Raw genomic sequence first — 15,042 nt, forward strand, 5'->3', positions numbered from 1 at the left:
ATTTTCTCCCACCTCTGCTCCCTTCTTTAATTTTTTTCAGATATTCATTTAAAACCAAGCTCTGGTGATTTCTCCCCCAAGTTACTATTCATTTATGTGTTGCAAGCAACTTTCCCAATCTACAAGTCTCACTAGCTAGCTGGCTCAGTCTCAACTTTTATTGCCCTTCACCACGGTTTTAAAGATTACCATTTTTGGTAAAAATTATGAAAATGGAAGAAATTATAACCCCAGAGGGCTGACATCTTGGGACTGGTGTTGTAGCATAGCGAGTTAAGCCACCATCAGCAGCACCAGCATCTCATATGGATGCTGGTTCAAGTCTTCCCTGCTCCACTTCAGATCCAGCTCCCTTCTAAAGTACCTGGGAAAGCAGCAGAAAATGACCCAAGTACTTGGGCTTCTGCACCCACGTGGGGGACCCAGATGAAACTCCTGGCTCCTGGCTCTGGCCTGGCCCAGCCAGTGCCATTGTAGCCATTTGGGGAGTGAACCAGATGGAAGATCACTCTGAGATCATGTCTCTCCATCTCTCTCTCTAACTCTAGTTTTCCAAGTAAATTTAACAAAAGAAGAAAGTATAATAACATTCAAAACATTAATATATTTTCTTCTAACATATAAGAGAAGATCAGATGACACTGTAAGGGGCCAAGAGCTTCCTTTATGACTTTTCTTCACTGTACAAAAGTTCCTTAATAGGATGAAGTGAGAACTATATTTCCCAAACTCATATGCAACCTTATAGAAAATGAAATTCTACTGTTCTTGTGAGTTAAAAAGCACATTATCAATTCTATATCGAAGCAAAATTTAAAATATCAATTAAGTATTTCAACATTTTACCTGCTTTTTTTTCACAGTATCTTGTTGTTCAAGAGCCAGAGTAGGTAAAGTGACAGAACTTCTATCAGCAGTGCTTGTTGAAGGTTTAAGGAGTCCTTGAGCCTTTAGCTGAAATCGGTTCTGTTCAAATATGTATTCTGGCTGCTTATGATCTTGGTAGACTTTCAGCACTGGCTTTGAGAGGTAGAGAGACACACATTAATCTCTTCAACAATAAAGTGAGCTTGCCTTATTCTTTATTACTTTTGGATATTATCCCTGTTGGAAATTGATCCTTGGACTAATTGTGTATCAAAACCAGAATCCTAAAAGCAACTACAACCATTCCCTGGCATACTGCTCCAATAAAAAAATTTCTTTACTTGATTTACATGAATTCTGTACTGTGTTTTACCAACAAATAATTATAGAACTAGGGTTATCAGAGAAAAGGCCCAGAACTTAGGTATGTATAAAATTATATATTTCCTAAGTATTGACCAGAAACCTCCAATATTCACAACTCCTACAACTAGAGGAAGGAGCACAAAATCCTCTCACACTACCCAAAAGTCTCATAATCATAACTAATTAAAGATCTAAAAATTGGCATTATTTTAAGATAAATCTGACTTCAAATTATGGCAACAGAAATCCAGCTTTTATTTATTTATTTAATTTTAATTAGTTTTTAACAGATTCAATGTGCTTTGTAGATACAATTCTAAGAGCATAATGATATTCCCTTCTAAGCTCTCCTTCCACTTCCTCACACCCTCTTTCCTACTCCAATTCTTTGTTTTTTAGTTTTTGCGATAACATACTTTAAATTTATATTACAGTAAAAAGGCTTAATTCTTCACCAAATAATAAGTTTAACAAGTGAAAAATGAGAAGATCCTAGTTTAGTGGGAATATAGACAACCACAATCCATTAAAACTATAGTAGTGTAACATTCTTAACTATTGATGAAACCAGCTTTTAACACAATAAACTAAAGCAAGGTATTTGCTATAATGGTTTTTGTTTCGAAGCAGTAGAAATTTAGTGTGACAGTTAATCTCCTATATGATGGATGAGAAAAAGTCTTGAAAGTATGTAAACTTTTCAGGTAAATTTCCTTTGGTTTTGGATAAAAATCTCTTTTGAGTCACTTACTGAGGAAAGTAAAAGTCAAGTTATGTGACAGCACTGACCTGGAATGGAGACTAGAATTACATGGTAGGAAGGGGGAGAAAGAGTGATGATTTAATAAGATGACTACAGAGACCAAGCAGGGGCTGGCGCTGTGGTGCAGCAGGTTAATGCCCTGCCTGAAGCACCAGCATCCCATATGGGCGCCGGTTCTAGTCCCCGCTGCTCCTCTTCTAATCCAGCTCTCTGCTATGGCCTGAGGAAGCAGTAGAAGATCGCCCAAGTCCCTGGGCCCCTGCACCCACATGGGAGGCCCAGAAGAAGCTCCTGGCTTCGGATCGGCACAGCTCCGGCCATTGCGGCCAATTGGGCAGTGAACCATCGGATGGAAGACCCCTCTCTCTCTCTCTCTCTCTCTGCCTCTTCTCTCTTTGTGCAACTCTGACTTTCAAATAAATAAATCTTTAAAAAAAAAAAAGAGAGAGAGACTAAGCAACAATCTGTTATCACGGTGCTAAGATGAATGTATTTGAAAAACCCTTCTGTGAAACTTATTGAAGTGAACATGGAAAGTTAAAATGATGGAAAGATGCCAACATATCACAACTAGATAGGATTAGTGCTACATTGAAGGAGTACTGAGCACTGACCACACACAGCCAACCATCACTCTTCCACATACACATGCATTTGAAAATACAAGTCAAAATAAAAGATTATCAGGGCCAGAACCATGGCTCACTTGGTTAATCCTCAGCCTGCGATGCTGGCATCCCATATGGGCGCCGGTTCTAGTCCCAGCTGCCCCTCTTCCAGTCCAGCTCTCTGCTATGGCCCAGGAGGGCAGTGGAGGATGGCCCAGGTGTTTGGGCCTCTGCACCCATGTGGGAGACTGGGAAAAAGACCTGGCTCCTGGCGTCGGATAGGTACAATGCTGGCCGTAGCGACCCTTTGGGGAGTGAACCAATGGAAGGAAGACCTCTCTCTGTATAACTCTCTCTCACAGTCTATAACTCTGCTCGTCAAATAAATCTTAAAAAATAAATAAAAAATGAAAGATTACCTTCAAAATTATAACAAATAGCTGACTTCTTAACAGCAATAACACAAATCAGAAGAGAGTAGATTTTGGGATTCAAATTTCAGTCCAGAATTCTATGTCAAAGAGTTAGAAATTCATTGAAATAAAGATATTTCAGATAAACAAAAAATGAAACATTGCAATACTAGCCCAACTAATACAAAATTAATTATAAAGGATTTGTTTCAAAGCAAAAGGAAAGAAATGTAGAAAGAACAAAAAGCAATCAAATTTAAGTAAAGCCAAATAAATACGAGCTGAGTAAAGAGTAATGCTAATCCTTGATTTAGAATATAAACTTTAAATAGTTAGTAAATGGTATACTGAATATGATATGGGAGAAAGGAGAATTTATAAACATTGGATTTTTTTTTTGACAGGCAGAGTTAGTGAGAGACAGAGAGACAGAGAGAAAGGTCTTCCTTCCATTGGTTCACCCCCTAAATGGCTGCTATGACCAGTGCGCTGTGCTGATCCGAAGCTGGGAGCCAGGTGCTTCCTCCTGGTCTCCCATGCGGGTGCAGGGCCCAAGGACTTGGGCCATCCTCCACTGCCCTCCCGGGCCACAGCAGAGAACTGGACTGGAAGAGGAGTGACCGGGAGAGAATCTGGTGCCCCAACCAGGACTAGAACCCGGTGTGCCGGTACTGCAAGGTGGAGGATTAGCCTAGTGAGCCGTGCCGCCAGCCTAAACATTGGATTTTGACAAGTTAAGGATACATGCTGTAATTGCCAGGGTAATTACTGACAATAATAAATGACTGTGTAAGTTTCAACTTGTGTTTGAAAAAGAAGTTTAAAAATTAAGCAATTCAAAGAATATAATCAAAGCTAGTAAAGAAATAAGAACATATTGGACAGACTGAGGATAGCACAAAATAGAGGGTTAAACTAAAGTATCTCAGTAATTACAATAATTATGAAATTACTAAAAGCTCAGTTAGAAGATAGGGTTTGTGAACTTAGATTAAAAAACAAATTCTACCCTTTTCTGTTTCTAAGAGACATAATATGGGGAGGGCTCCAAAATGGCGGAATAGGGAGGGAGCTCAATGATAGTCCGGGAAAATATAGTTTAATAAAAGTGGAAATACTGTAGTCTCAGGGAAGAGTTAGGGAAAAAACTGCAGAGGAAACTCTTCCGGAATTAGTGGGACATGGTGGACCTACGTGGAGGGCACAGGCGCCCATGGCTCAGGACCCCAGATGCTGAGTCTACACACCAGTGCTGGAAAGGGAGGTGAGGTGAAACCCCAATAACCCGAGACACTGGAAGAAAAGTGGCAGGAGAGCCTAGAGGGAACAAGGCTTGAAGCCCTGTGGGGGAAAAGTACACCAGCCTAACTAGAGGAGAGAAAAAAAAATAAAACGGACTGGTATGGACACGATTCTTCTCTCCACGCATATTACAAAGGTGGGGAAAACACTAGAGCAGGTGCCATTTTGGACATACATAACAGCTGTGTCAGCTCAGGGCTGCACCCGCCCTCAGCCAAGCAGAAAAACCTAAATCTGGTGGGGAGAAATAACAGGAGATTAAGACTTAATGAATGTGTGGAGCTTATAAACTGGGATGTGAAAAAAAAAAAAAAAACTGAGGGTGTGTGGGAGAACTCACGGTGTGGCTGACACGTAAGTAGTTCTGGTGGGAGACCCCAAATTTGGGTGGCTTTAGCTACATGATGAGAGACATTGCAGGGGAATCTGAGCTTACATAGCTTACATTGAGGACTGCACAGATCCTTTGTGTGGTCTTTGGGACAGAGCAGACAATATTATACCACCTGGGGCTAGCGCTCAGGCACTGATTGCCATCAAGGAGAAGAGCTCAGCTGAGCAGAATTACTTCCCTTCTGAATAAAAAAAAAGAGAGAGAGAGAGAGAGATACAGAAGATTTACCATGCCAAACCTGGGTGTGTCACCTCTGGCACACCCTTAACCCTGAAGAACTGAATAGAGCTCTCTGGCCACACCAACCACAAGGCTCTGGAGATTCACCAAAAGAAGACAGTCCACTTAATCTAGAGTCTTAGTCTAATGAGAAAAGCCACCAGAGCGAGAAAAAAAGGAAGAAACAAAAGAATATCTCCGGCCGGCGCCACGGCTCACTAGGCTAATCCTCCACCTTGCAGTACCAGCACACCGGGTTCTAGTCCTGGTCGGGGCGCCAGATTCTGTCCCGGTTGCCCCTCTTCCAGGCCAGCTCTCTGCTGTGGCCAGGGAGTGCAGTGGAGGATGGCCCAAGTGCTTGGGCCCTGCACCCCATGGCAGACCAGGAGAAGTACCTGGCTCCTGGCTTTGATTCAGCGCTGTGCACGGGCCGCAGCGCGCCAGCCACAGCGGCCATTGGAGGGTGAACCAACGGTAAAGGAAGACCTTTCTCTCTGTCTCTCTCTCTCACTGTCCACTCTGCCTGTCAAAAAAAAAAAAAAAAAAAAAAAAAAAACAACCTCCACAATGCCAAACAACAAATGAACAAATGCAGAAACCGAGGAAACAAGAACAAGGAAGACATTATGATGCTCCCAAATGAACATGACACTCCAATACAAGATTATGAAGATGATGAAATAGAAGAAATGCAAGATACGGATTTCAAAAAATTTATGATAAGAACATTTAGAAGTTATCAAAAACAAATGCATGAACTCCAGAAATACATACAGGACAGGACAGAAAATCTTTCTCGAAAAAATGAAATCTTAAGGAGGAAACAAAATGAAATGAGGAATTTACTAGAATATGAAATTGAGATATTGAATAGAAACCAAAATGAAATGAAGAATTCAATAGAACAAATGACAAACACATTTGAGAGCCTAAAAACAGAATCAGTGAGACAGAAGAGAGAATATCAGACTTAGAAGACAGAGCACAGGAAGGTATACAGTCAAACCAAAGAAAAGAAGAGGAAATTAGAAATCTAAAAAATACTGTGGGAATCTACAGGATACTATTAAAAAACCCAACATTCGGGATCCAGGAGTTCCTGAAGGTATGGAGAGAGAGAAAGGACTAGAAGGCCTACTAGCAGAAAACTTCCCAGGTTTGGAGAAGGAAAGAGACATTCAAGTACAAGAAGCTCATAGAACCTCCAATAAACATGGTCAAAAGAGATCCTCACCACGACACTAACAGTAAAGGAAATGCAAATCGAAACCACAATGAGGTTTTACCTCATCTCGGTTAGATGGCTCACATACAGAAATCTACCAGCAACAGATGCTGGCGAGGATGTGTGGAAAAAGGGACACTAAACCACTATTGGTGGGAATGCAAACTGGTAAAGCCACTATGGAAGTCAGTTTGCAGATTCCTCAGAAACCTGCACATAACCCTACCATACAACCCAGCCATCCCACTCCTTGGAATTTACCCAAAGGAATTTAAATTGGCAAACAAGCGGTCTGCACCCTAATGTTTATCGCAGCACAATTCACAATAGCCAAGACCTGGAACCAACCTAAATGCCCATCAACAGAGGGCTGGATAAAGAAATTATGGGATATATACTCTATAGAATACTATACAGAAAACAAAACAAAACAAAACAAAACAAAACAAAAAAAACAACAAACCAGCGATGAAATCCGGTCATTTGCAACAAAATAGAGGAATCTGGAACACATAATGCTGAGTGAAATAAGCCAGTCCCAAAGGGACAAATATCATATGTTCTCCCTGATCGGTGACAACTAACCAAGCACCAAAAAGGAAACCTGTTGAAGTGAAATGGACACTATGAGAAACAATGACTTGATCAGCCCTTGTCCTGATTGTCGAGGAACAACTTATTACTTTATTTCTTTTAGTATTTCTTTTAGTATTTATTTCTTTTTTAGTACTTTAGTATTTTTAATTAAGTATTAGTACTTAATTCTATTGGTTGAACTCTGTAATTAACACACAATTATTCTTAGGTGTTTAAATTGAACTGAAAAGTGATCCCTGTTAAATATAAGAGTGGGAATAAGAGAGGGAGGATATGTACAGTTTGAGGCATGCTCAATCAGACTTGCCCCTAATGGTAGAGTTAGAAACATGCCAGGGGATTCCAATTCAATCCCAACAAGGTGGCATGTACCAATGCAAAGTCACTAGTCAAAGTGATCAGTTTCAGTTCATAATTGATCGTGATGATAGGTCTAAGAGTCAAAAGGATCACATATACAAGACTAGTGTCTGCTAATACTAGTTGATAGAATAAAAAAGGAAGAGAATGATCCAACATGGGAAGTGGGATACACAGCAGACCCATAGAATGGCAGATATCCTAAACAGCACTCTGGCCTCAGAATCAGCCCTTAAGGCATTCAGATCCAGCTAAAAAGCCCCTAGGAGTATTTCAGGCTTGGAAAGCCAAGATACTCTGGAAAAAAATGACCTAAATGAAAGATCTCTGTTAGTGAGATCCCAGCAGAAAGAACGGGCCATCAAAGAAGGATGTACCTTTCTCTGAAGGGAGTTCTCTTCTCCCAACTTCCACTTGGACTATGGCCTTGTCTAAATAAGATCAAAGTTGGCGAACTCAAAAGGCTTCCATAGCCTTGGCAGCTCATGACAAGAGCCTTGGGTGATTACTGACGTCATATATAAGTGGCTCAATTGTTAAATCAACAATAGGAATCACTGTGTATCTGCTCCGTATGTAGGATCTCTGTCCTTAATTTGTTGTACTATGTGAATTAATGATATAACTAGTACTCAAACAGTATTTATACATTGTTTTTCTGTGTGGGTGCAAACTGTTGAAATCTTTACTTAATATATACTAAATTGATCTTCTGTATATAAAAATAATTGAAAATTAATCTTGATGAAGAATGGGATGGGAGAGGAGATGGGATGGTTGTGGGTGGGAGGTAGGTTGGGGTGGGGGGAAGCTGCTAAAATCCAAAAGTTGTACTTTGGAAATTTATATTTGTTAAATAAAAGTTAAAAAATAATGAAATAAAATAAAAGAGAGAGACATAATTGGGCCCAGTGATATGGTGTAGCATGTAAATCTGCCACCTGCAACACTGGCATCCCATATGAGCACCAATTCTAAACCTGGCTGCTGAACTTCCCATCCAGCCTCCTGCTAATGTGCCTTTATGTAAAGCAGTGGAAAATTACCCAAGTGCTTGGGCTCCTGCATGCACATGGGAGACCTGGAGGAAGCTCCTGATGCCTGGCTCTGGATTGTCCCAGCTCTGGCTGTTATGGCCATTTGGGAAGTGAACCAATGGATTGAAGATATCTCTCCCTCTCTCTTTGTGTGTTTTTGCCTTTCTGTAATTCTGCCTTTCAAATAAAATAAATCTTAAAAAAGATATAACTAAAATATAAATTCATAGATAAGTTATATATTATTACAATTATCTATGAAAGAAAGGTGTTGGTATTTTAATATCATATAAAATAATCAAAAGTATTATTAGTGATAGTCACTTTATGATAAAAGGATTAAATTCACTGAGAAGATAAGTATTTAAGTTTATATGGCACATAAAACTGAGTTAGAAAGCAGGATTATTAAACCAAAAACTCAAACACTTGCAACAGTACAAAGTGGCAAAACCCTCTCTACACCCTTCAACATCCAAGCAGGTAATGACAACCCAACAGTCCTGGTGTTGAGGGAGCAGATGGAAGGGAATAGAGCATGTAATAGCCTTGGCAACAAGAAAACCTAAACTTTCCAACAGGTATTCAGAGGAAATTACAGTAAGAAAAACTGAGACTGACTTGGAAATCATGTGGGTGTCTCAAAATTGGTTCACGGGTTACTGGGGCAGTCCAATGTAGCCCAGGTCCTATAGGTTTCCTTTTTTTTCCCTATAGGTTTTTGAAATCATGAAGACAAAGATTCATATTAAGGTAAAGTTCCACACTGGAAAACAGCTGCATGTAGTAGAATCCTGAGTGGCGCAATCAGGGTGAAGTAAAAAGAAGGCCCAGATAATGTGGGGGGAAAAGAGCAGATGGCACGAATCTTAGAAGGTACACAGCCATCTTTGCAATCAATTAGTGAAAAGAACAGATAGGAAAGGTCTAATGCTCTAAAAGCAATTTTACCCACCCCGTCAATAAAATGTACAGCAAAACTAACATCACATTACAAATGTATTGCAGGAACAGCATGAGGGAGTATAATCAACTTTTACACTAAGTTAATTAAGCAAAAAATAGAATTTGGAACAAAAAACAACTCTATCATTAGTAAAAATGTGCTGCAATCAGAAATTATAATCCATGATATCAAGGTGTCTTTTAAAATTGCTAAAGCAATCTTATACAACATAAGCAAAGCCAGGAGTATCCCAATGCCTGATTTTAAGATATACTACAAGGCAGTTGTAATTTAAAAAGACTGGTACTGGCACAAAAACAGACTTACAGACAAAGTAAAAGAACAGAAACTTTAGAAATCAATCCATGCATCTAAAACCAACTTTTCTTTGACAAAGGAGCTAAAATCAATCCTGGGAGAAAGGACAGTCTCTTTAACAAATGGTGCTGTTTGGAAATAGAATCTCTACATGCAGAAGTATGAAACTAGACCCCTACCTTACACCTTACACAAATTTCCACTCAAAATGGATCAAAGACCTAAATCTATCACATGATACCATCAAACATTGGGGGAATTCTGCAAGACATTGGCATAGACAAAGACTTCTTGGAAAAGACCCCAGAGGCATGGGCAATCAAAACTAAAATTGACAAATGGGATTACATCAAGCTGAGAAGCTTCTGCATTGCCAAAGAAACACTCAGCAAAGTGAAGAGGTATTGACAGAATGGGAGAAAATTCTTGTAAACTACACAACTGTCAAAGGATTAACATAAAGAATCTATAAAGAGCACAAGAAATGCAACAATAACAAAACAAACAATCCAGTTACGAAATGGGCAAAGGACTTGAATAGGCATTTTTCAAACAAGGAAATTCAAATGGCCAACAGATACTTGAGAAAATGCTAGGATCACTAGCCATCAGGGAAATACAAATCAAAACCACAGTGAGGTTTCACCTCACTCCAGTTATAATGGCTTTCATACAGAAATCAACAAAAAAAAAAATTCTGGCGAGGATGTGGGGAAAAAGGTACCCTGGTCCAGTGCTGATGGGAATGTAAACTGGTACAGCCATGGTGGAAGACAGGATGGAGACACCTCAGAAATCTGAATACAGATCTAACATATGATCCAGCCATCCCAATCATGGGAATTTAACCAAGGAAAATGAAATCAGCATATAAAAGAGTGATCTGTATCCTTATGTTCATAGCAACACAATTCACAATAGCTAAGGTATGCAATCAAACCAGATGTCTATCAACTGTTGACTAGACGAAGAAATTGTGGTATATATAAACTATGGAGTACTACTCAGCTGTAAAAAAAAATGAAATCCTATCTTTTGTAACAAAATGGATGCAATAAGAAATCATTATATTTAGTGAAATAAAACAGTCCCAAAAAGACAGATACCCTATGTTTTCCCTGATCTAACAGAGTTCCCAAAATGTAATGTATTGGAGTGAAATGGACATTTTGAGATTGGATGATTGATTGAAGCCCTTGTCAGTGTTTTTTTTTTCTTCTTCATACTATTTGTTGAACTCTGTTACTTAGTGCAAGGTTAACTATAACAATCATTAAGTATACTGAAAATAGGTATTTGTAAAAATTAAGAGTGGGAATATGAGAGGTAGGGGGAAGAAGGTTTGGAGTGTGGGTAGGAGGTAAGGAAGAGGGTAGGGGAGTGTCACTATGTTCCTAAATCTGTATATAAGAAATATATGAAACTTGTATAACCTAAATAAAAATTTTAAAATGAGATATTAAAAATAAAATGGAATTGGAATTAGAAAAACTTGGAAGGATGATGAAGAGAAAAATGCAGATATGAAATAAAGATTTGATTCTTCATGCTGCAAGGGTACACCAAGTACTGGGGATGTCAACCCAGAACAACTCTTACTGGTGTATATTCTAGTAAAAGTAGTTGAAGAAAAAGAAAAATATTTGAGAATCTAGGTAAGAAAGACAAAGTCACTCAAAGAAAAGAAAATCACAATGTCACTAGATTTTATAAGCATATTTTTTATGTCAGAAGAAAATGTAATACATGTTTAAGATATGCAAAGAAAAGCAAGTATGAGTGAGGGATATCATATCCATACAAATATTCAATATAAAAGTTTCAAAGTGCTATGAATATGCAAGAACCCAGAGAAGATCCCTACCAGAGGGAATCTACTACAGGATGAGCTTCAGACAACCAAAGGAACTACAGAGACACTGACATTAAAACTGGGAGAAGGGCTGTGCTGTGATGCAGTGGGTTAATGCCCCGGCCTGAAGTGCCAGCATCCCATATGGGTGCCAGTTTGAAGTCTGCCTGCTCCACTTCTGATCCAGCTCTCTACTGTGGCCTGGGAAAGCAGTGGAAGATACCCAAGCCCTTGGGCACCTGTACCCACGTGGAAGACTGGGAAGAGGCTCTTGGCTCCTGGCTTCAGATTGGTGCAACTCTGGCCATTGCAGCTAATTGGGGAGTGAACCATTGGATAGAGTACTTCTCTCTCTCTCTGCCTCTCCTTCCTCTGTATAACTCTGACTTTCAAATAAATAAATAAATCTTAAAAACAAAACAAACAAACAAAAAAAAACCAAAAATCAAACTTGGAGAAAGGAACGAAAAAGTCCTGGAAATGGACATAACTTTGTGAATGTACTTCATATCACTAAACTGTACTCTTAAAGTTGTTAAACAGTAAATATTATATAAATTTTATCACAATAAAAATGGTGGTAGGCCATACAATATGTACTTAGTTATCTTTACATAGCATGCAAATGACTATATCCTCTTGCAATGTAGAAACAAAACAGCAATCACCAACTTTAACTTGTGAAAAGTTAAAGAAAATTCACTAATTACTCTATACCACTGGTCTCAACCTGGGACAATTTTGACTCCCTGGGGCATTTGGCAATGTTTAAAAACATTTTTAGTTGTTACAACTTGAGGGTGTGACTAGCATCTGAACGGTAGCAATTTAGGATACCGCTAACCATTTTACAATGCAGAGAAGCCCTCTACAACAAGGAATTATCTGGCTGAAAATGTCAATAGTGCCAAGGTTGAGAAATCCTACAACTAGAAGTAAAGGTAAGGCAGTTAAAATCATATAGTGGGAAACACAAAGAGGAGAGCTTGGAAATTACTACCAAATTTCAATTTTACTTATAATAGAGCAGTACTAGGCAGCAAGAACAAAGGGGGTAGAAGTTTACAAAAGGACATTTATACAAAAATACTCATTTGAATAAAAACACAAAGTTTCCTAAATACCAAAAGGTGACCTTAAAACTGAGGAAGCAAGTTAAATGTCATATAGAAGATATTTATAAAAGCTACACATTATTCACACACACACAACCGAGGTCATATATTTCAACCATATCAATAAATTATATATTTGGACTTACAGAGTTAACACCAAGACACATTGTTAATTGAAAAAGCATGTTGAAAAAAAGATATGTGGTAGAGTGCCCTTTATCTAAGAAGCTGGTGGTACAAATTCACACATATACATGTGCATGAGTTTAATTTGTTAGTATTTCTGACAATGGAAAGAAATCATGAAATTAAAAATGTTTTATAGTAGGAAGAAAAATAGGGTGGAGATGATCCAGTTTGATATATAGTTTTGTAGATTTGGTTTTGTAAGTAATTAAATGTTTTGTATAATTATGAATAAAAGATAATTCTTAAAAGAATTGATAAAAGTTAAAAATATCAAGCAAATACAAATCCAGTTTGCAACATAACTATATTTATAAGAACTCTGTTGAATGGCTTAGAATATAGTAATCTCACTTTATATTCTTAATGGGATATAGCCTTAGGATGCAAAGACTTGCAAAAACAAATTTCAAACAGTTTTTGATAATTATACTTTTAGGGTTAATATTTATGATTATGAGATAATTACATTATAATTAAACTAAGGCAAAATAAGCAACTTAATGCCATTCATAATCAGAAATTTCAAAGTTAAATTAAAAGTAGTAGTAATGAATCTGAGTTGAAAATATCACTATGAACTTATGATATATTCTATCTTACAGAAGTCTTAAGACTTCCTGTGTCTAACCAAATGCATATGTATAGTAATAATGGCTAACCCAATGTCAGATTATGTTCTGTAATATAATTTAATTACAAAATCAGTGTTCCTTAAAGTAATGGCTGATTACATGTTTGAGACAGGAAATAATACCTGATAAATCTGCAATATGCTGTATCATCAAATACGGGTGCCATCAAAGCCACTAGATTTTATTTTAAAAGACTGAATAACGGGCTGGTGCTGTGGTATAGCAGGTTAACACCCTGGCCTGAAGCGCCGGCATCCTATAAGGCTGCAGGTTCAAGACCCAGCTGTTCCACTTTAATGCAGCTCTTTGCTATGGTCTGGGAAAGCAGTAGAAGATGCCCTAAGTCCTTGGGCCCCTGAACCTGTGTGGGAGAATAGGAAGAAGCTGGTGGCTTCGGATCAGCACGGCTCTAGCCATTGCGGCCAATCGGGGAGTGAACCATTGGATGTAAGACCTCTCTTTCTCTTTCTTTCCGCTGTGTAACTCTGACTTTCAAATAAATAAATAAATCTTAAAAAAAAAAAAAAAAAAAGACGGTCATCTGGAGTCCTTACTGGTCCAAACTTTGGAATAGGTCCAAACTTAATAAATAGCAGTAAAAGTCACATTTTGAGATTTGATGATTGTTTACAGCCCTGTCTCTAAGGTTGAGGAACAGTGTTTGTTGTTGTTGTTTTTTCATCTTACTATTTGTTGAACTCTTTACTTACTGGGTTAATCTGGTGAGTATTAGACTTAAAATAGATCATTTTAAAATTAAGAGAGGGAATGAGAGAGGAAAGAGGAGTAAGGGTGGAAGTGTGAGTGGGAGGGAGAGAGGGGTAGAAAGTATCACTATGTTCCCAAATTTTTATATATTAAATACATAAAATTTGTATACCTTGAATAAAAAAAAGATAATAAATCAAATCCAAAATCACATAGAAAAGATAATACATCATGATCAAGTGGGACTTATTCCAGAAGAGTAAGGCTGGTTCAACATTCAAAAATCAATAAACATCATAAATCACATAAATTTAATGAACAACAAATCATATAGTCATCTCAATAGATGTAAAGAAAGCATTTGATAAGATTCAACATAACTTCATGATAAAAACCCTCAACAAATTAGTTATAAAAGGAATAGTCCTCAAAATTATAAAGGCTACATGTCACAAACTAACAGCCAATATCACACTGAATGAGGAAAAGCTGAAAGCATTTCCCCTCGGACCTGGGACAAGACAAGGATGCCCACTTTCACCACCCTTATTCAATACAGCACTGGAAGTTTAGTGAGAGCAGTTAGGGAGGAGAAAGAATTAAAGGGCATCAAAATCAGAAAAGAGGAAGTCAAAGCATCCATGTTTTCTGAGGATATCATGGTATACACGAGAAAACCTAAACGTGCCACCAAAAAATTGTTAGACTTGAGAAACCAATTCAGTAAAGTTGCAGGTTACAAAATAAACAAAAAACAGTAGCTGTTTTATATGCTAATGATGAACTCACATAAAGAGAAATCAAGAAAGAAATCCCACTCACAATAGCTACAAACAATCAAATATTTAGGAATAAATTTGACCAAAGTAGTGAAAGAACTCTACAACAAAAAATATCAAACACTGATGAAAGAAATCATCAAGGACAAAAAAACATGGATATTGTTTTCTCTTGGATCAGAAGAATCAATATCATTAAAATGTCTATAGTACCTAAAGCAATCAAAGATTCAGTGTAATACCTATCAATATACCAATGACATTTTTACAGAAGCAGAAAAGGGAGCCCTAAAATTCATATGGAATCACGAAAGACCCAGAATAGACAAAGTGATCCTGAACAAGAAAAATC

General features: G+C 37.9%; 1 protein-coding gene across 1 annotated transcript in view; it reads right to left on the bottom strand.

Moving 5' to 3' along the window:
* Positions 1-15,042, bottom strand: part of DNAH6 (dynein axonemal heavy chain 6) — a 315,521-nt gene that overhangs the window by 288,017 nt on the left and 12,462 nt on the right. Inside the window, exon 3 of the mRNA XM_008254187.4 lies at positions 847-1,020. Coding sequence (XP_008252409.2) covers positions 847-1,020 — 174 coding nt within the window. The remainder of the gene's footprint in view (positions 1-846; positions 1,021-15,042) is intronic.

The sequence above is a fragment of the Oryctolagus cuniculus genome, chromosome 2, assembly GCF_964237555.1.
Source record: "Oryctolagus cuniculus chromosome 2, mOryCun1.1, whole genome shotgun sequence".
Taxonomy (NCBI): Eukaryota; Metazoa; Chordata; class Mammalia; order Lagomorpha; family Leporidae; genus Oryctolagus; species Oryctolagus cuniculus.